At 50.8% G+C, this 19,396-nt stretch overlaps 3 protein-coding genes across 3 annotated transcripts in view; 2 read left to right on the top strand and 1 right to left on the bottom strand.

Annotated features, from left to right (window-relative positions):
- klhl21 (kelch-like family member 21) overlaps positions 1-14,125 on the bottom strand; it is a 37,318-nt gene extending 23,193 nt beyond the window's left edge. The window contains exons 1-2 of the mRNA XM_088617271.1: positions 13,951-14,125; positions 4,706-4,975 (exon numbers count right to left, since the gene is read on the bottom strand). The gene's annotated coding sequence lies outside the window, so the exon portion shown is untranslated. The remainder of the gene's footprint in view (positions 1-4,705; positions 4,976-13,950) is intronic.
- Positions 78-11,795, top strand: phf13 (PHD finger protein 13). The gene is made up of 4 exons (XM_088617277.1): positions 78-962; positions 4,613-4,714; positions 6,674-7,355; positions 8,522-11,795. Exons 1-4 carry the CDS (start codon positions 927-929, stop codon positions 8,746-8,748), a joined length of 1,047 nt encoding a protein of 348 aa, XP_088473403.1. The 5' UTR covers positions 78-926; the 3' UTR covers positions 8,749-11,795.
- A 46-nt stretch (positions 14,126-14,171) lies between the features above and the next one.
- thap3 (THAP domain containing, apoptosis associated protein 3) lies at positions 14,172-18,980 on the top strand. The gene is made up of 4 exons (XM_088617278.1): positions 14,172-14,306; positions 15,239-15,434; positions 16,804-16,995; positions 17,572-18,980. Exons 1-4 carry the CDS (start codon positions 14,182-14,184, stop codon positions 17,926-17,928), a joined length of 870 nt encoding a protein of 289 aa, XP_088473404.1. The 5' UTR covers positions 14,172-14,181; the 3' UTR covers positions 17,929-18,980.
- The last annotated feature ends 416 nt before the right edge of the window (positions 18,981-19,396 follow it).

The raw sequence follows: 19,396 nt of genomic DNA, 5'->3' as shown, positions 1-19,396 counted from the left end.
TCCTTCTTCCTCCACAATGGTTTCTTCTGATTAATATGCAAGCAGCGGGTCTGCTGTGACGTCAGAGACCGGGTTACTATCCGCTGGGTGGATGTCACAGAGCCATAGTTCGGCTGGCGTGTAGCAGCAGGAGTGATACTTTATTTCTGATAGGGATTTCGGACATCTCTTTATTTTTCCCCCACCCTTTTTTTAACCGCTTACAGCCGCCGTCGGTATTTATCGGGAATCTTTAAGGAGTAAAACTTTTGAAATGTTTTTCTTTACGTCCACGGACGGCTCGACGTGGTTCCTGGTCAGTCATCGACTCCGCCAGTGGACAGTCCGGAGGACCCAGCGATTTCTTTGAAAGTCCCCCTTTTTTTTTAGATAATAATTTTCAACGAATTCATCTTGTATCTGCGCCTCGTGATGTATTCTACCCACCGAGGCGCACAGAAGGGCTGATTAGAGAAAACCGGAGATCAATCGGCAGACCTGGAAGCTGACAGCCTCCCAACTTTTCTCTCTTTTTTTTCCAGGCAACGCGATTAAAGATGTTATTCGAATGATGTTGTGAACAGTTAAGGGGTTCGGGACACCGCCTTCGCCTGGGCATTAAATTGAGCTTTCGAGGGGGAGACACCAGGCAAAGTAGCCGTGGATATCATGAAACACACACATCAGCAGGAGGGAGACGAGAAGCTGATTGAACTCGCATACTGAAAACAAAATCCTTTTCCGTCGTTGTTGTTGTTGTTGTGTTTTTGAAGACGTGGGAGCAAGGAGACGGCCTTCCGCTGAAGCAAAATAGACTTTTGTGATTTACAGAAGTGTTCTGGAGCTCCGGGGGGGGTCAGAAGTCCAACACCCATTTTTTTTTTCTCCCGTTTGGCGTTGTGGCTCGCCTCGGTTCATCTGGTCACAGTTGTCTTTGCCTTCGCGAAATGGATACGGCCTCGTCGTCTACGTTGGATTCAGAGGTGAGCCCGTTTTCTCCGATCGAGCCAGCGGTTCGGCACAATTGCACGGCGGAACCGTTTCTGGATCTGGGCACCGCCGGGAGGAGAGGGAGGAGGAGGAGGAGGCGGCGGGCGGCGGGGGGGGGGAGAGGCACATTTCAGACCTGCTAGCGTTACACAAACGGGTGCTGTCCCTGTTGCATGTGTGTCGCAGTGGTGGTCGTTTCCGAGCTCTGAAGACTTTTGTCAGCTCTGCCTTGTGAGCTCTAGCGATGCCCCCCGATCAATTCGATGCGGTGTTTGATCGGTTTCTGGTTACACATCACGCCATCTTGTCTCTCTGCTGTCAAAAAAAGTAGTTCAATTTTGTTGTCAGGGGCTTTCCCACCCCGCCGACAGTGATCTTTCCTCCCCGAAACGATCTCCCCGTCTCCGTATTCGATCGCAAAACTCCATCGTCTCGTCCTGTGCCGTACGGATCTCGGATCTTTTTTCAGAAGGGGGGGCTAGTTCCGTGGAGCACGGGGGTTCGCCATCTTGTTTCTGTAATTGTATGGATAGGTATCGATAGGCAGGCTTTGTTTTTAATGACCTTAAACACTTGGTAAAAGTTGCATCGAAGTTACCCGGGGCTGTCGTCGGGAAGGTTCCGGGCTCCGTGCAACTGAAAAAGATTTGTGCTGTGAATCTCCGAGCCCCTGCTGACCCCCCCCCCGTGATAAACGTGCCTGTAGACAAAATGTCATTTGAAACCTCCGGCGAGAAAAGTTCATTACGCTGATTTTTTTGCGTCTGGCGAACTTCTGAAACAAGCAGATGTTCAAGATTTTTGTTTTAATATAATAACCGATACCTGAGCCAAGGCGGTTTCGCCATTAACGCCCTTTGTTTTCAAATACAGCACAGGGGTGTCGCGATTGTGTGTGTGTTTGCGTGTCTGAGCTGGGGGGGGGTTCGACATCTCCCTGCCTGGGCACTTCACATTTTTCACCTTCGACTTCTTTAACACAAAGAGCATCGCCGCGTTGTTCAGTGTACTTTGCCGTGAAAAGCCCAAAGCCTTCTGCGGTAATGATGTCTCCCAGATCACATTAACGACTGGGCAATTCGTGTGCTCAATCGGTAAAAAAAAGACTGTTTTCTGGTACAGAATGCTAAAAGTATCCTTGCGCAGCAAATGCAAAACGCCCAGAGCCAGATCAGGGATGATCCATTGCCTTAATATTCCCCGACAATGGATGGAGACTATTCGACGAGTAAAAACCGGGGGTTATCTGCTTTTGGGAACAGATTTGTGCTCCGTGTTGTCTGATCGTGTGTTCCGGTCGCAGGCTCGGCAGGCAGACATACAGAACTGACTCGGTGTCGACGGTGATCGTCTGTGTTAACGTGTTCGGTGTATGGGGGGGGTGGGGGTGGTTCAGTCTTGTGGTTTTTTTTTCCCCGGGATATAGAGAAATCGAACTGAAAGGCGAGTCTCTCTCGTTATAAACCCATTAGCGCCGGTTTAATCGCGCCGTGGGCGAAGCGGGCCGGCGAGGACCGGCCGGCCGGCCGGACGGACGCGACCGCTTGAACCGCACAACAAGTTTCTCGCTCGGCTGTTCAGCTCGATCCTGCGTGGGTTCCCGGTGTGGCCACATGCACAGGGGAAACGACCGCAGGAAACGCACGGACGTGTCCGGATCCCCGCCGGTGACCGGGAGAGCGACAGTTTCCCCCGGGTCAGCTCGCCGGGAAGTGTCCGGCGTTTCTCTTCACACAGAGTGCATCGCACTGGCGAAGCGCCCCGGTTAAGAGTGATTTCAAACAAACACGACTGTGGACAGGTCTGACATATCGGGTTTTTGTGTGTGTTTTAATTCGATTGAGATTCCGCTTCCTCGGACGCGTTTCCCAGTTTGACGGCTCGGAGGCTGTATTAGCCCGGCGCGGTCTAAAAGCCTGTCTCGTCGATGGCGGATGCGGCATTTTGAAAGTTTTGCTCGAAACTGGCCCCCGAAGAGCCGTGGCGATTATGATTTCGCCCAGAATACACCCTCCCCCACCCCATTCTCTCCCCCGAGCAGAAGCCAGTGGCGTCCCCGTGTTTGTGACATTTCTGAACGGAGTGCCAGCCGCCCGTGATACTCGTTTACAGTGCCTCTGGAATGAAACGGTGTCTTGGCGCTGTCGATCAGAAACCGTCCGGACTGGAGCTCCGTCTCGGTCTGTTCTTGCATAATATTAACGCAGCCGTAGCAAACTGGCGTGTCCGCTTTCTTTCCCGGGGTGTCTCTTGGCGAGACACGTTCGGTCTGTCCCTTCTCGAGGGATCGCCAGCCGATAGATTAATGCCCACGTCTTGTGTGTGTGTGTTTCTGCATCTCGCATTAACCAGCAGTATTCATAAAACCACCGAGCGAGAGGCTCCCAAGAGCCCGAAAGGTCTCCGTTCGTTTGCGCTGCGTTTGTTAGCAGAAACGACAACTATTGCCAAAAAAGTACAGTGACCTCCCCCCGCCGGCCCACCGAGTGACGAAATCGGTTCGAGTCGGAGAGTCCTGCGCGATTTAAAGGCACAACGCGCCCGTCAGAGGCGATTCAAACTCCTGGCCGAAACGCGTCTGTGAGCGGTCAGGGAATTCATCTGTTCAACCTGCGCCGCTATGGGGAAAAAATAACCCGATAATAGGAGAGAGACGACCTTCATCACAGCGCTCATGAGTGCCAGCCATCAATACATTTTCCGTCTGCTATTTTCAGTGGGTTTACTAGTACTGTGAGATTAGTATTGCCCGTTAAGAAGTTTTTTTTTTAAATGGACAGATCTGGGAGGACAGCCTATTGTTTCCAGCAGAATATATTTTGTTTCTGTTGGTAAAAAGAAGTAGGACAGAAAAGACTGTAGTCTTTTTTTTTTTGTACTAAACTAAATATTATACAAAGTTTTTTTTAATGCTACTTCAACAGTATAAAAGTACCTGAAGTTGTTAAACCTGACAGGCAGGGCATTTTTTTCTGTCACAAACAAATGTGTTGGGAATTTAACCGAAAAGCTTTCATATGGTGCAAAGATTTAATGCTCAGTTCCGGACAGGGGTGTCGTGTTGAATGTTTTATTTATATTCCTCCTTCCTCCATATTGCGTTCCTTACGATCTGGGCAGGTTTGTGGGAGAAAAGATTCTGTTCCAAAGGAACTAACATTTGCCTCCATCTACTCACTAACACAAATACTGGGTAATTTCCTGGGTAAGATCCCATTGTCCTAGGGCACAACAGCTGTGTCTCACGTGGGATTTGAACCAACAACCTTCAAGTTACAGGTCCAGTCCTCTTGACCAGTGGTTCATATGTGTTCTTCAGTATGTGCGTGTACATGCGATCCTGTAATCATTCAAGATTTCACTGCGTGTTACTCTCTCCCGTGGCTGGGAGATTTTCTAGCTGCTTCTTCCAGTTTGGGGTTGCAGGGGGGCTGGAGCCTATCCCAGCAGGCCTTTGGAACTGCGGGAGGAAACCCGTGTAAACATGGGGGAGAACACGCAGACTCCACACAGACAGCAGCCCCGGGTTCTGGAATCGAACCCGCTGAACGAACGCTAGCCACTGCGCCGCCCGGATCGCCGTAATGATTCGCCGTGAACCGGCTGCTGATTCTCTCCCCTTTCCCCCCCCCTCCCGCTGCAGGACTGCAGTCCCAGCTGCAAAAGGCGCCGGACGGTGGAGGATTTCAACAAGTTCTGCACCTTCGTTCTGGCGTACGCCGGCTATATTCCTTACCCCAAGGAGGTACGTGCAGTCACCGGTCTTCAGCGGCCGCGCGGTGTCCCTCTTCTGTGCCGTCTGTCTCTTCTCTTTCGTACCACGATGCACCGCGCCCCCCCAAAAAAATCAAACGCGAATCTTCGGGGCTCCAAAGGCACCCCCCCCCCTGCTTCGTCGGTCACCCGGCTGTAGCAGAGCTCGACCGGTGCCGAGCCGATGGCGGCGGCGTTGTCGCCCCTCGAGTCGATCGGTGCGGGGGTCTCCCCGGGTGAGCAGGACTGGGGGCTGCGGAGAGGAGAAGACGCGGTGGGTTGCGGTGTGGTTAGCGGCTGCGGGCCTTGGGAAAGCTGCAGGCAGCAGCCCTCCCCCCCTACCCCCCCCCCAGGGCATGGCGGCGCGTGCCTGCGTGTGTCGTGGTCCTATGCTGTGCTACTGTTGTTCTACTCTGTTTATCCCACAGATCAGTTACAGCGCGGGCAACTGCAGTGCCAGGCTGCCCCACACACTGCCCCGCCAAAGCTCCTCCTCCTCCTCTTCCTCCTCCTCCTCCTCCTCTCTGTCCTGGAGGGACCCCCCTCTCCCAGGGTAAGAGGGCCATTCCAGACTCCATGCTCATCCCTGCCTCTGAATGCCATGCTCTACTCTGTACACGCGGGCAGCACGCGGGGTGGCCTCAGGCCAGCCTATGGCGCTGAGCTGCGGAGGCTAGAGAAGGGGGAGATCGCCCTAGCACTGTGGCCCCCCCAACACCCTAACTTCCCAAGCCCTTCCCACGCCCCCCCCCTCCCCACACACCTGCTTCCCTTTTCCGAGACTGTGCCCACCTGAGGAGCGAGACCCCAGCCAGCAGAGACCCTGCCTGGGGTGTTCAGGTGTGGGTGCGTGAGTTTATGTAGCGTTAAAGCCCCCGGCGCTTCTTTTTCTGGTTCCCGAATGGGGTCCGTTTGGGCCCGAGAACCGAACTCTGTAGCGCAGTATCGGCAGCTCCGCCTGTCCAGCGATACGGAAGGGAGGGTGCGAGTGGGATAGAGGGGAAAACCCGTTCTGTTCGTGGAAAGCTAAGTGTAAAAAGAAAAAAAATGAAAAGCCGAGCTGACAGCGCTGAGGAACAGAATCGGGGGAGACAAGCAGGTAAGCAGAGGAAGTGCTGAGGCTCCTGGAAGCGTCAAGCAGCTGATGAGGACACTGCTGCCGGCTGTAAAGATTCCCTTTATCCAGCCCGGAGCAGCTTGACATGTCTCAGGCTTTCCTCCAGGGAGGATCCACCCAACGTGGAAGAGAATCTCGGGAGCAGTGAAGCTCCTGAACAGGCAAGCTGAGGCACAAGGCGTTTTGGAGCACTGTTTCAGACAGTTGCGTTAATCGCGTTACTGGTTCCGCATTTCACACCAAAGGGATCCCAATTCCGGGGTGGTGATGGAAACTCCACACCTAACACGCCTCCCGACCCGAAGGGCATCCGGCAGGGGATTCCTGGAGTTTTGAACCAAGGTGCCTCCCTGGGTCTGGACTGGAGGAGAGCAGGGAATGAGGAAGAAACGGAGCCTGGGAGCGCCGGAAGGTTAATGGGCACTGGTCGGGGGGAGACCCGCTGGCGAAGAAACCTGCCGACTTCGGGGGCCGGTGTAGGAAAAGCAGGAGGGGGGGCAGGACTGGTGTTGTCGCTCTGTCGGTGTGCCGCCAGCTTTCCTGGACATTCCAAGCCTCCGGGGCCGCTTGTTCAGGAAGAGGAATGAGGAATGGAGGGCTGCCCTGTGGTGCCGACGGGGGGTCTCGCGCCCCCTTGAGCTCGTGGAGGTGGAGGTGGAGGCGGGGTGGGGTAGGGTAGGGTAGGGTGTTATGAGATGTGGAGTAATCCGCTCACCCACAGGACCTGTGGGAGTGGACGGCGCATCAGAGCGAGGGGCTCCATCACAGAAACGCGTGACCGAGTGGGGGGCTCGGGTGGCTCAACCTGACTGTGAAATGTGCTTTGTCTTGCAGGAGGCTCCCCTCCGGACCAGCTCCAGCCCCCCGAACAGCACGGGCAGCACCGTGGACAGCGACGGCTGGGAGCCCCCCCGGCTGGACGGCGGCCTGCCCGCCATGGGCGGACTCTCGCTGACCCCCAAGAACCGCCGGAGCTTCGGGGGGTTCAAGCGGGCGGAGAAGAAGGGCGGCGCCCCGCTGTCCCCGCTGATGAAGCGGGCCAAGTCCGCGGGCCTGCTGCTGGACAGGAAGAAAGCGGACAAGGCCCGGAGGAAGAAGCTGAAGCGGAGGGAGGCCGAGGAGCGGCGGGCGGCCCCCGCGGGGGTCGGGCTCCCCGCGGGGGGCGGCGGGCGGCCGATCAAGCCGGAGCCGGCGGACGAGGCCGATCCGGAGGGCAGGCCCGGCCCGGCTCCCTGCGAGGCTGCGGCGGCGGTGGCGGCTGAGGCGGAGGACCAGCTCCACTGGGAGACGCGCTGCAAGGAGGAGGAGGAGGAGTCGGAGCCGGGCAGCCCGTCCTCCGAGAGCTCCGCCTGCCCGGCGCGGGAGAGCGAGGCCGCGGAGGACGACGGAGAGGCCGCGGAGCCTCCGAGAGAGGAGGGCGTTCCCGGGAAAAGGACGGTAATCCGACAGGGAAAGCAGGTGGTGTTTCGGGACGAGGACGGCACTGGGAACGACGAGGACATCATGGTCGACTCAGGTAACTTTCCCAGTGCTTAGCAGGAGCCCGATACCATACTGCTGTCAGGTGCAGACAGTGTATTTCAAGACTGAGGAAAAAACAGCTCGATTGAGTAAACTCAATTAAGATGTGGGGGAAGAGAGGATATGATGTTCCGACTATCCATCTGTGCCTTTTCTAATCTGCTCTGAGCCTATCCCAGCGGGCAAAGGGCACAAGGCAGGATACATTCTGAACAAGACGTCCGTCCACTGCAGGGCCAGCGTGCAAATGTCCGCACGATTACGCCAGGGCCAGTTTTCCCAGTAGCCAATTAACGTCCCAGTATGTCTGGTCGACTGTGGGACCTCACTGGAGCACCCAGAGTTAACGCACACAAACACCCTCCATGCAGGATAGCACCCCTGGTCCAGAATTGAACCGGGGGCCCTGAGCGCGTTAGCTGTGCTAACTGCTGCACCTTCGTGCCGCCCATTTTGCAACTCCTTGGCAGGCAGTCCTGTATTTCATGTTTCCTAATTTCTCAGGATGTGGCTGGTTAATAAAACAGGTTGTGGTTTTGAGCACTGCAAATGATTTGCGTGTTACAGGGATTGGGCCCTGTACATAGGCAGTACTGCCTGCATTACTGCCTCGAGGTCTGCACGGGCATGAAATTGAAGCCCGGACCCGAGAGCTTGAGACCCGACCCGACCGAGCCCGAATGGTACTGTCAGCTCTGAAACCCGAACCCGAGATCGGTCACTGTCTTTTCCTCTCGGGGCGAGTAGACACACATGTACACACGGAGAAGATTCTCACAGACGTGGCTTTACGACGCTGTGCGCTTGAGTTGATAGAAAAGGCCGTGCGCTGAGCAAAAACTGGTATTCTGCAATACTTCTGAAAGTGGGGAACGGCTGATAACGGTAATAGGCCTAGCAAAAACGCAAAGTGAACATGCACGCAGGCGTAACTGGTTTTAGCTCTTGTTACACACATATGAGAAAGAGAGCGAGCAAGCGCGCAAAATGAGTTCCGAATTTCTTCTAATAAAAATACATTTAGAACATAAAATAATAATTATTCATTTTCACTGCTTAGAAAACCAAGCCGAACCTGGCCTGACAAAGTATTGAGCGCGGGTTGGGTAGCAGACCTCTGTTTACTGACGCCTGTCCCCCATGTCTCCGCCCCTGTTGCAGACGACGATTCGTGGGACCTGGTGACGTGTTTCTGCATGAAGCCCTTCGCCGGGCGGCCCATGATCGAGTGCAACGAGTGCAACACCTGGATCCACCTGTCCTGCGCCAAAATCCGCAAGTCCAACGTGCCCGAGGTCTACGTCTGCCAGAGGTGCAGGGACTCCAAATTCGACATCCGCCGGTCGAACCGGTCCCGGATGGGCTCCAGAAAGCTCTTCCTGGACTGACGGCGATCCGGTGTGATCCGATCTGGACTGCGCGTGGGGGGTGGGGGGGGTTGGCGGGACGCTGTCGGGCTGACGGAGTGGATGAAACGGTGATCACTCCAGTCTTAAGGTTCAGACTTCCCCCCCCCAAAGATGAGGTGCTCCTGTTTGCGTGAGGCAATCACTGTACAGACTACTGAAATGCAAAAAAAAAACCCTGCAAGTTCTCCACTAGAAGCACGGGTCGGCAGGTGTCTGTTATGGACACTGCAAACTCCGACAAGTATACTTGTGAGAAGAGAGGGACTTGAGGGCTGGAATGGAGGAACGTCAAATGGGCGCTCTTGAGGAATCAAGGAGGAGGCTGAGGAGGAGCAGAGGGGAGGGGAAAAAAACGCCAGGAGTGATCACACTGTTCACATCTGGCTGGGTCGAGTGCCAGTGAACAAATCCAGGTTCTGAAGTGGTCCGGCTGGCCCGGGATTGTGTCCGTCTCCTTTTGCCTTCCTTAAAACCCAGTATTCCCCCATCTTCAGTGGACTGCGCTGTTCCTGCCCATTCTACATCAGTGGTCAAGAGTGGCGTTATTTTCTGGACACAATATGAAAAACAATATTTATTGTTTTTCAGACAAAATGGGTTTTTTTTTTAGGGCAGAGGAGGCTTATGTTGACATTGGAAGGGACAGAAGATAAAAGAGCATCCCTGTAATACACCCCCAGGTGTTTTTTTTATTAATAAGCAATACGAGAAGCAGATCCGTGCTCTGTTCTTGGGGGCTCTCTCTGACAGTAGCAGGTTGTGTGGAAAGGGGTGACCTTACTGTTATTGGAGAGAGAGAGGGGTGGGGGTTGGGGGGGTGGGGTTGCAGACTTTGCACTTCTGAGCATGTTGCACAGAAACATTATTTCATGTCTCATTGCCCTTCATTACCCCTACATCATGCCTGCAGGCAGTGGAGTTCAAGTGTTTGCAGCCCCTGTGCACCCACTCAAACCCTTATGACACTTTTTGTTCTAAATTTCAGATTCTTGAGGCATGTCTGGCTTATATGAGAAAGTTTATCATCGCACTGATCGGAGCGGTGCTAATCCGCAGAAAGCTCTGGGATCTGGCAGACACATGCTTCATATCCCAGCACACACCAGCACCAAGGTTAATGCTATATGGACCAATGCTTTGCTCACAAGGTACTGAGTTTAGGAAATGGAGCTCCATAGGTGAAAAATTAAGGCTTATCAAAAATGATCATTTAAATGCTTCACTGGGGGTTAAATAACAAGAATTTCTCCCGTCTTCTAAGATATCAAGGGAAGTAAGATGGAAATGCCATCGTTCTCCACAACCTGTTAAAGGGTCGGCTCACTCCACTCGGGCAGCCCAGCCTTTGACTGTACGACCGGAGACGGGGCTGTCTGTGAGCCGTCATGCCCGAGCTGGGGATTTTCTTCTGCGGAGCTCAGAAACCCTCCAGGGCTTCGTGAGGTCCTGTTCTGGGGAGGGGGTGGTGGAGGAGCCCACAGTCTAAACCCCTCACCTTTTCTGCTTTCCTGAACCGCTAGTGACAACAGGCCTGCCACTCCTGGGAGAGCTCATGTGACCTCCTTTCTGTTCCCCGGACTTCGTGAAGAAGAACCGAATTATCCCCCTTGTTCACTAGTGGTTGTGATGTCTCCTTCCTTGCGCTATAAGTTCCAGTTTTACAACTTACAGTGCCCACACAATGGAAGTGCTACATGGGTGTTCACGCAGTACTTGGACATTTCTAAGAGCTTACAGTGACATGCCTTTGCTTTTCTTGCCTGGTTTCTTTTCAGATTTGGTCTGCTTTGGCCTATGTCTTCTGTGTTGTCCCTGTTGGACAACACAGCTGTGAGGTACCATTTTGCCTGACACAAGTGAGAGCTGCAGGATTAAAACATTTTTATTTACACCACAGCCTGACCATTGGTGCAGTTGATAGGCTGAGGTATTTTTATAAAGGGTCTCTTTAAGTGATTATTTAAATAATTCTTGAAATTGGAGCCCTTGTTATCAAGCCTTTCTTTTTCCCCCAAAATGGAAAATAACAATCCAGAGAACTTGACTAGATTTGCCTTTTTGTCTTTTTTAATCATTTCATACTTTCTGTTAATCCATTACGAAAACGATGCACAAAGTTCCCCCTGCATTCATTCCACTCTGCCTCCCTCTCAGTCATTGATCTAGCAGCTGAACAACAGCTGGGATTGAGCTACAAAACAGGCCGCATTCAGACGAGAACTTCACCTGGGTTGCCTGAGCAGATCCACACAGGGACTTTCCATGGGCAGGATTTCTGTGTTAACATAAATCCAGTACCATGTTCTGAAGAGTTTTGTAAGTGTGCATACCAAGTTTTATTTTGCAGAATAACCAGAGACTCTCCCCTTTGGAAACTACTCTCTCAACGAAACAACAAAAAAATCCTGTTGTCTCTCAAATTGTGCACACATAATTGGAGCTTTTGTGTGTGTCCCCAAGTCTTTCAGAAAACATGTTTTAAGGTTGATTATATTTTGTGTAAAACGAGTTCGATTTTTTTCCCCCCTGTTACCTAAATCCAGTTTCTGTCTGAACGTTCCTGCACTAAAACTAAAACGTCTGCTGAATATGAACAGAGTTTTGTGTCTCTTAGCCTCTATCAAGGCATTGGCCCAGCTGGGCCGACCCAGTTACAACCCGGGCCGGTGCTTTCAGTCTTCAGTAAGCAGGCCTGGGCCTGGGTCACATAGCTAGTGTGAAAACGGCAGCAGTAGACACTGGTCAACGCCAGCTTGTGTAAATATGTGTATTCTACTGTAAAAACAAAAAGGAAATCTAATTTACCAAAGGAAAACGAGTTTGTTCCCTCTTTATGTTTTTTTTAAAACATTTAATTTAATTTGGAACTGGTTATTTGAAAGTGTCAGAGACCGCAGGAATGTAAGCGGTCGGCTTTTGCGAGGGAACTGAACAGTGGCACAGAGGAGAAGGCTGTTTCTATGAAACTCTGTAAATTGTAAAATATGTTGTAAATAAAGATCTAACTATTGATTATTTTAAATCGGCATCTGAAGCTCTGGTATTACTTTTTGGACTTCTTTTTCTTTTGAACGTTGTGAAATCCGGAATAAAAAAAGATGTTACTTTTTTTAAACATAAATAAATTTGGTATTCTCAGTTGTTCATTGCACCTCCATGATTTGGGCTATGTGATTGTTGATCACCTGCAGCATTACCACGTGAGGAGAGAGGGCTGTGGGTCTTCTGCCACGCACACTGTGGGGTCTCTTGCCCTTCTGTGCTCCTGTAGCAGATTAATGCCCGTGACAAGGGTGGTGCCTCTCTCAGTGTTGTGCCAACAAAATCGGCAGCACCTCGAGGCGGGTGGTTCCCAAATCTGTTCCTGCAAGTTTCTAGGCTTCTCAAACTTCAAAACAACCTTGCACCTGGCTGAAGGGTTAAAGTGATCCCGTTAAGATTTAATGTGACCAGTTAATCCTTTCCCAGCTGCCTGGAGCTGCTGATTTTTTAAAGAGACACAGGCAACCTGCTGGGGTGGTGGTTCCCATTTGTGGTCTTGGGGTACCCCTGTGTCTGCTGGGCTCTTAACTGGCGTCTGTAACAGACTGACTCGTTAGTTCAGGCCAGGTGATCAGTTGAAAAATCGACACAGGCCGACTCATTGATGGGAGTTTCCTGATGCAGTTTTTTCCCCTACTGCTTAAGTCCAGATGGTTGTATTTCAGCCAGCACACCTGACTGGGGTCAGCCCTGAAACGTACTGATTAGCACAAGGTCCATATACCAGCTACTAATGCCACTCGGCTTTTCAAGAGCTGGAAATCCATTTTAAAAGGGTCTCAAAGAGAAAATTGAAATAAGAGAGATTTGAAGTCCTGTGATTAAGGACTTGATAAGGTTAGTAAGGACCAAGACGGGGAACGCATTTCCGATCGTGAAACTTGGCAGCCTTTGTCAGTGCATTTCCTCAACACCGAAACTGTGCTCAAAGCAGACCTTGACTCTGCACCAATAACAGCTGATGCCGAGATGTATTTGAATGAAGAGATTCAGCTGTACAGTTCAGATGTCTAATGTAATAAACACTAGTATTGGAGCAGGCAGGCAAGAGCTGGAAACCAGCGGCACCTTAGCTTTACAGCAAGGCTGACTGGTCATGCCTCTTAGGGACTGTTCTGTAACATTTACCCCACGGGTCTCAGGCTCAGACTTCACTGGGGCACTCTGTTACAGAGCGGGTCTAATCATTCACCGAAACGCAGAACTGCGATATCACGGCCATGATTTGACAGGTTTTAAAAGGTACTATCTTTACTGGCGTAAATGTTTTGAAGGTTTGACAGTAAGACACCTCGAGAAACCTTAATTGTGGAAACAGCTAATCAATTACATTTATTGTTCAGTTTGACCAACTATGTTGGAACATAAACCCGAAGATACCAAGACCGTCTAGGAATCGAAACTGCTTTACAATAAGGTTCCCTCATTTTTCATTCTTTCTTTTTGTAAGATCCCAGTCGGTTTTTGATCACTGTCACTTAGAGCTTTGTCACAGCATAGAGGCAAAACATTGCTGGAACAGAGATCTCTTGCCTTTATCCTGGAGAGCTCTTTGGTCTCCTGGGTTTTCAACCGAGCTCTTAATGACAGAAAACCACATTTTCTACCCAATCAGACAAGAACATGGTTAAAATACCGTAGGTGTGGTTCCCCATTATCACTTGTAACAGAAACGCAGTGCAATCTTCGGTTATATACAGACCTCAGCTGAGAACGTACTGTATTGTGTCTTGGTTTTCTATTACTGCCCCTGCTGTGACTACAGATGAATACAACAGTGTGAGAGTGAATTACACACAAGTTCAGTGGTCCCACTCAACAGCCACCAACTCCGCCACTCTTATAATGACAGAGAGGTTATGGGCTACGCTGTGAGACCCAGACCCATCTGCCGGCTGAGATCTTATTCGGGGAACCTTGCGGAAAACACCGAAGCCCGTCGGCCATCTTGGTTTCGGGATGTTTTCCGACCTGGCAGGCTAGTCATCTGTTCGTGTGAGAGCGGAGCAATGCCCCACTCCCGGAGTCACACTTTCAACGACGCGCTACCCGCTGTGAGGAAGAGCTGACGAGGCCGAGAAAAAAAAAATGTGGATGTTTTAAGAAATTCAGCTCACCGACGAGGACGGTGAAACCTACCGCGTAAGCAGACGCGCCTTCCGAAACGCAGTTTGGGAGATGGGATTGAAAACTGGAGTGTCCGCGCACTTCTGTTTTACACTTCTGCGAGAAAAAAAAAACACTCATAGCTGAGGACACCCCGCCGAAGGGTTGACTTGTTGTAATTTCCTGTCTCTTTTTTTCCCAGCCTCCGGCTTTTCGCTCTGACTGAGGGGCGACGGCTCAGCTCGGGTGCTGCCCCCAGTTGGAATGCTGGCCGCCATCTTTGTTTGGGGCAGAGAGAGCACTGTGCGTAAAGACATGCCGAAGAGTTGCTCTGCTTACAACTGTACCAACAGGTACAGCAGCAAGAACCCGGATCTCACCTTCCACAGGTACAGCTGTTTTCCTGATTGTATTCACAGTAATCCACAGCACTGCCGCACTCACACTTCTGATAGCGAGAGCAATCAAGAATCTGCTTCAAGCTGATTTTTTTCCACCCTCAGCTTCTGTCCTCGCTGTCTCCCAGTTGCTCCGAGCCAGGACGGCAGCAGTGTCTATTAATTATTAAATTAAGTCCTCGGTTTGTTCAGCGCGGGCTAACCTCTTTACTGCGCTTTGTGTGAAGTTGTTCGGACCGTCCAGTGTTGAATAAGATACTTTTTTTGTTTTTACCCATTGCATATCTTTATCTGGGAAAGATACATTAATTCAGTGATCTCACGGTATGGGTTTGTGTTGAGTATATAGGAGAGATGTAGGAGTTTTCGAAGTGGTGTGTAGGGAAGTATTATGTGTAAGAAGTGCACAAAATGGAACAGGTTCACATATGGTTGCATGGCCTTGTGTCCGTCTGGGCTGTTATTATTTTTACTGCATATTATTTATGATTGTCATCGTTATTAATATTGACAAGAGGGCGACACACTGCTGCAGTGGTTAGCACGGCTACATCACAGTGCTGGGGGCCCTGGGTTCGATTTCAGACCCCCGGCTGCTGTCCGTGTGGAGTTTGCATGGCCTCCTGGCGTTCGCATGGGCTTCCTCGGGGTGCTCCAGTTTTTCCCACACAGTCCAAAGACATACTGGTAGGGTTAGTGGGCTTCTGGGAAGATGGCCCTGGTGAGACCGTGTGTGTTGGTGCCTGTGTGTGCCCTGTGTTGGACCGGCGCCCTGTCAAGGGTGAACCCTGCCTCGTGCCCATTGCTTGCCAGGAGAGGCTCTGGCTGACCGCGACGCCGAGTTGTATAAGGGGTTAGAAGACGGATGGATGGATGATTTACAAGCAGAGTAATGGCTCACCCTGGCGCTCCCTCACTGACAGGTTTCCCTTCAGTAAACCCCACGTGCTGAAGGAGTGGCTGGACAACATCGCCCGAGACGACTTCCAGCCCAAGAGGCACATGGTCATCTGCTCGCAGCACTTCACGCCCGACTGCTTCAGTAGCTTCAGCAACCGCAAGAACCTCCTGTGGAACGCCGTGCCCACCCTCTTCTCCTTCCCGCCCACCGGCTCCAAGGTTATAATCTTATAATGTTTCTTTATTAGCCCTATACAATTTCTTGCATTAGGAATTCGTCTTTTCGCATACCCCAGCTTGCTCTCCATGAGACACACAGACAGGGGGAGAAGCTGGGGGTCAGAGCGCAGGGTCAGCCATTGTACAGCGCCCCTGGAGCAGCTGGTGTGAAGGGCCTTGCTCAGGGGCCCAACGGAGTAGGATTCCTCTGCCGGCCTCGGGATTCGAACCGGCAACCTTCCAGTCACAGGCGCAGATCCTGAGCCACAGAGCCACCGCTCCGCCCAGGTGGGCGACCCCCCCACAGTTACCCCCAATCCCGAACAGTCTGCGCCAGGCCACAGACGGGCAGGGTGTAGCGTCTCACTCCGGCCTCGCGCACGCACGCGCACACACACACAGCTCGGGTCATTTCTTCCATCATGTACTTCAGTGCGTTAACGTTTACCTAGTGTGACAGATCTGTATTATTCATGCTCCCCTGATTTATGAATTTTGATACCTAATGTTGTTTGGATTCTATTAAATTTGACAGAATTCGCATTATCAGGGTAGCAGAAGGACAGGTCAGCTATAATCTCCTGCTCGTTCTATGCTTCCTGGATCTTTAAAAGCCTGTGTTAGCTGGTAGCATGGCAGTATTTGTTCTGTGAACTGCATCTCTCCAGTTCCTGGTAATTATTGCAGATCACTCTTATTTATATGTGTTGTGCACGAGCTGTGGCCTTGCTAAGCGGTTTTGCACTTTAGAATTAAAGTAGGGACTAGAAAGTTAAATCTACTGGACTGGGACATGCGTCTGGTTTGCATGATGAAAGGTTTTGCCACTTGTTTTGCGGATCTGTAGCTTTGTCACTTGTCTGTTTTCTACCCCTGCACTATACACTGGTGTTACCCACTCAGCCCATGGCAGGTCAGAGCTGGGGAAACTCAAAAAGCGTCGTACAATAGTGCACGTAATAGGTACACCCCAGAATAAAAATCAGATTGGAAAAGAAGAAGCAAAATCAAGATTAAAACTATAATGTACCCAATAAAAGCTTCAGATGAAAAGATCTTTAAAGTGAGTCTAATGAGTTTTGGGAAATTAACAACCCAGGCGATGTTTCCCACTGCCAGCATTAGAGGCATAGCTGTGACAGACAAGCCAGGATGAGGGAGAGAATAATGAATTGCCTTCAGGCTTGGACAAAGGTGTGAAGACCATGTAAAGAGTGTTTCTGGTCTTTATTAAAGAAACTATTTTGTTCTTACTGATTGGGATTGATCTGTATTTGTTGGGTAACACAGAAATCCAGAAACCCTACATGCATGGTCTGTCAATCGGTGCCCGGCTTGTACAGATAAGTGTCTTTGTCCTCCCATTCAGAGGAAGAAATCTCGGAAGAAGCTGAAGACCGAGAGGGCGGCCGCAGCCTCTAAGTGGGAGGAGCTATGGCTGGAAGAGGTGGGACCACAGCAGGAAGAGGTGGAGTTAGACTGCAGAGGAGAGAGGGAGGAGCCAGTAACCACGGAGACTGCCGAAAGCCTAGCTGACCCAAGCCCAGAATCCACTCCACAGGTAGAGTGCGCATCAACCCTAGTGTACAGGGTCACAGTGAGATTTCATTTTGCCCAAGAGTCAGAGCTGCAGGGTAGCATTGTCTAGTCCCGTTATCCGTAAACATGAGTATTTTTACTTCGACAGAAAGATTGCCTCAAACCACAGAAACACCACATGGATTCCAAGTTAAAATTTCTCAGTGTACGTTTTGCAATGTACATCACGTGCCTGTTTTTTTTTTTCCCCACTGTGAGAGATGTATAAATCCTAAAGGAAATTATTATAGATTTGGATCTGGGGGGGGAAATTCCCTGCTGCCTGGATGCTACTCTGTCCATTACAGGCAATAATACCATACAGTTAGTTCTTGACCTAAGCTGAACTGGGTTTTTAACTTATGCTGGGGTTTCCAGGAATGCATCTGCCATGTACATGCAGTTCTCAGTTTGCTACGTATACTGTGGACCGAGCTCAGGATTGCTTGCTTTGGACCGTGTGATCTGCACGCTGTCACCTGGAGATTGCCCTGCCGAATGCTGGCGCGTGTTGGCGGTGTTCTCCCGTTTTGAAGTGCCCGTCTCGCGTCTGTCCCAGGAGCCCTGGCCGCCGGACCACAGCTACGCCCTGGCCGAGCCCGGCGAGGTGAAAACGCGCCTCTTCAGCGCGCTGGAGGCCAACGAGCGCCTGCGCGGGAGGTTAAAGGTCAAGTGCAGGCGGCTGCGTCAGACGAGCGCGCGGCTGCGGGCGGCACGGAGGCAGCTGGGGCGCCTGCGGACTCGGCTCGGCCGGGCCCGGGCAGAACCGGGGCACCCCCCGCCCACAGAGCCCCGGGACCCCGCGGAGCAGCCACGAGCGAGCTCTGGCCAGCCCCCGGAGAGCCCAGAGCCGGCAAACTGTCGAGAAGGGGATGGGAGCAGACGCCCTGTGGGAGACTGCCTGAACCTGGACTAAGAGTGCCTGTTCCGTTTTCTAGAAAACATGATTTTTATTTATTATCTTGTTTTGGCCTCAAGTTGAGCGATCAAGATGCTGAGTAGGGAGAACCTGAGATTAGACTCCTGAAGTAGGTCCATCACAAGAATGGATTCTCCTTCCTGGGGTGGTCTGTCACTCTGTTCAGAGATCAGCCTTGGGGCTGAGAGACGGAAATTGTATCCAGCGAGCAAAGAATGCTCCATGAGCGGGTCTCGACTCTTAAGGTGCTATCAGGTACTGTTCCCCTGGGTCAAAGCAGCGTGCTCTGAATTCAAGGAGGCATCAGAGTGTTATTTAAGCTGAGCTTGAGAAGCAAACGTGCAGAGAGCACCCAATGTACTACCATATAGACCATCACACCTGTATAAAATAAGAACCTTCCCATCATTCTTTGTCCTTGTAGCCTAATTGATCTTACTGGTTCATGAAGGATCCCAGATTCATAGTGGTGTCTCACCAGGCAGTGCCAGACATCTCATTGCAGTCATCTCAATCCGTGGCCCTGTCTGAAGCACCGTAATGCCAGTGCGCTGTGCTGCGTAATCTTCAGGAAGGTTTCAGGAAGCTGGAGCTATGGAGTCTTTTAACACCTGGAACATCCTGTCTAAAACAGGATTGTTTGTGGCTCCTACCCACCCAATGATGGATAGCTAGTAGTCTAAACGAACAGGTTATGGGTCAGTTCTGTTTTTTCAAAACCTTCTTCAGACAATTCCATGGATGTAAAAAAGGAATTGGATTGACCTCAAATATGAGAAAGGAGGACATTTCAGGAAGGAGAACTGGAATGCTGCTGTGTACGTTGCCTTTTTGTAAGACCGGCCTAACTGATTAGTGTAACTGCCATGCCCTTGCAACAAAGTGAAATAATTAATTCATGATTAATTGATATTCATCGGTTTTGCTTATGGTAATTAGAATTTGCTTAAAACCAAATTATTTGTTCTAAGACCTGAAGCAATATATTCAATAACTTGGTAACATTTACCAATAAAAGAGTAATTTATTAAAGGAACAAATGCAGATGCCTACTGTTACATGTGTGCTGCTTTTTAGCAGGGTGCTTGGGGTGAAATGTGAAAGTATAGATTCAGTGAAACTATACTGAGAAAATTGCAAGGCTATCAGTCCAATTTTGGGTGAAAAAAAATGTTTTGGTTCTTGGTTTTTAAACAGAATTGGTTTGTCAGTTTTGGAGAAAAGCTAAATTTCACAAAATGTCAGCATGTCTGATAGTGCACACCATTTCATTACACTTAAGTCACTCATTATTACTGGGTTACTGCTTTTGAAAACATGGGTTTAGATTAATGAAACATCCATGTGCGTTACAGCACTTGGGGGGGGTAAGTTTACGTTTCCTGCACTGGGAGCTGCAGTTTCCAAAAGTTGAAATTCAATCCTGTTTTTCTGGTTTTTATCCTTAAACCAAGTCCTTACATTA

The sequence above is a fragment of the Lepisosteus platostomus genome, chromosome 23, assembly GCF_059453375.1.
Source record: "Lepisosteus platostomus isolate fLepPlt1 chromosome 23, fLepPlt1.hap1, whole genome shotgun sequence".
Lineage (NCBI taxonomy): Eukaryota > Metazoa > Chordata > Actinopteri > Semionotiformes > Lepisosteidae > Lepisosteus > Lepisosteus platostomus.
The sequence above is the reverse complement of the archived record's forward strand: the minus strand, read 5'-3'. Positions and strand labels throughout refer to the sequence as shown.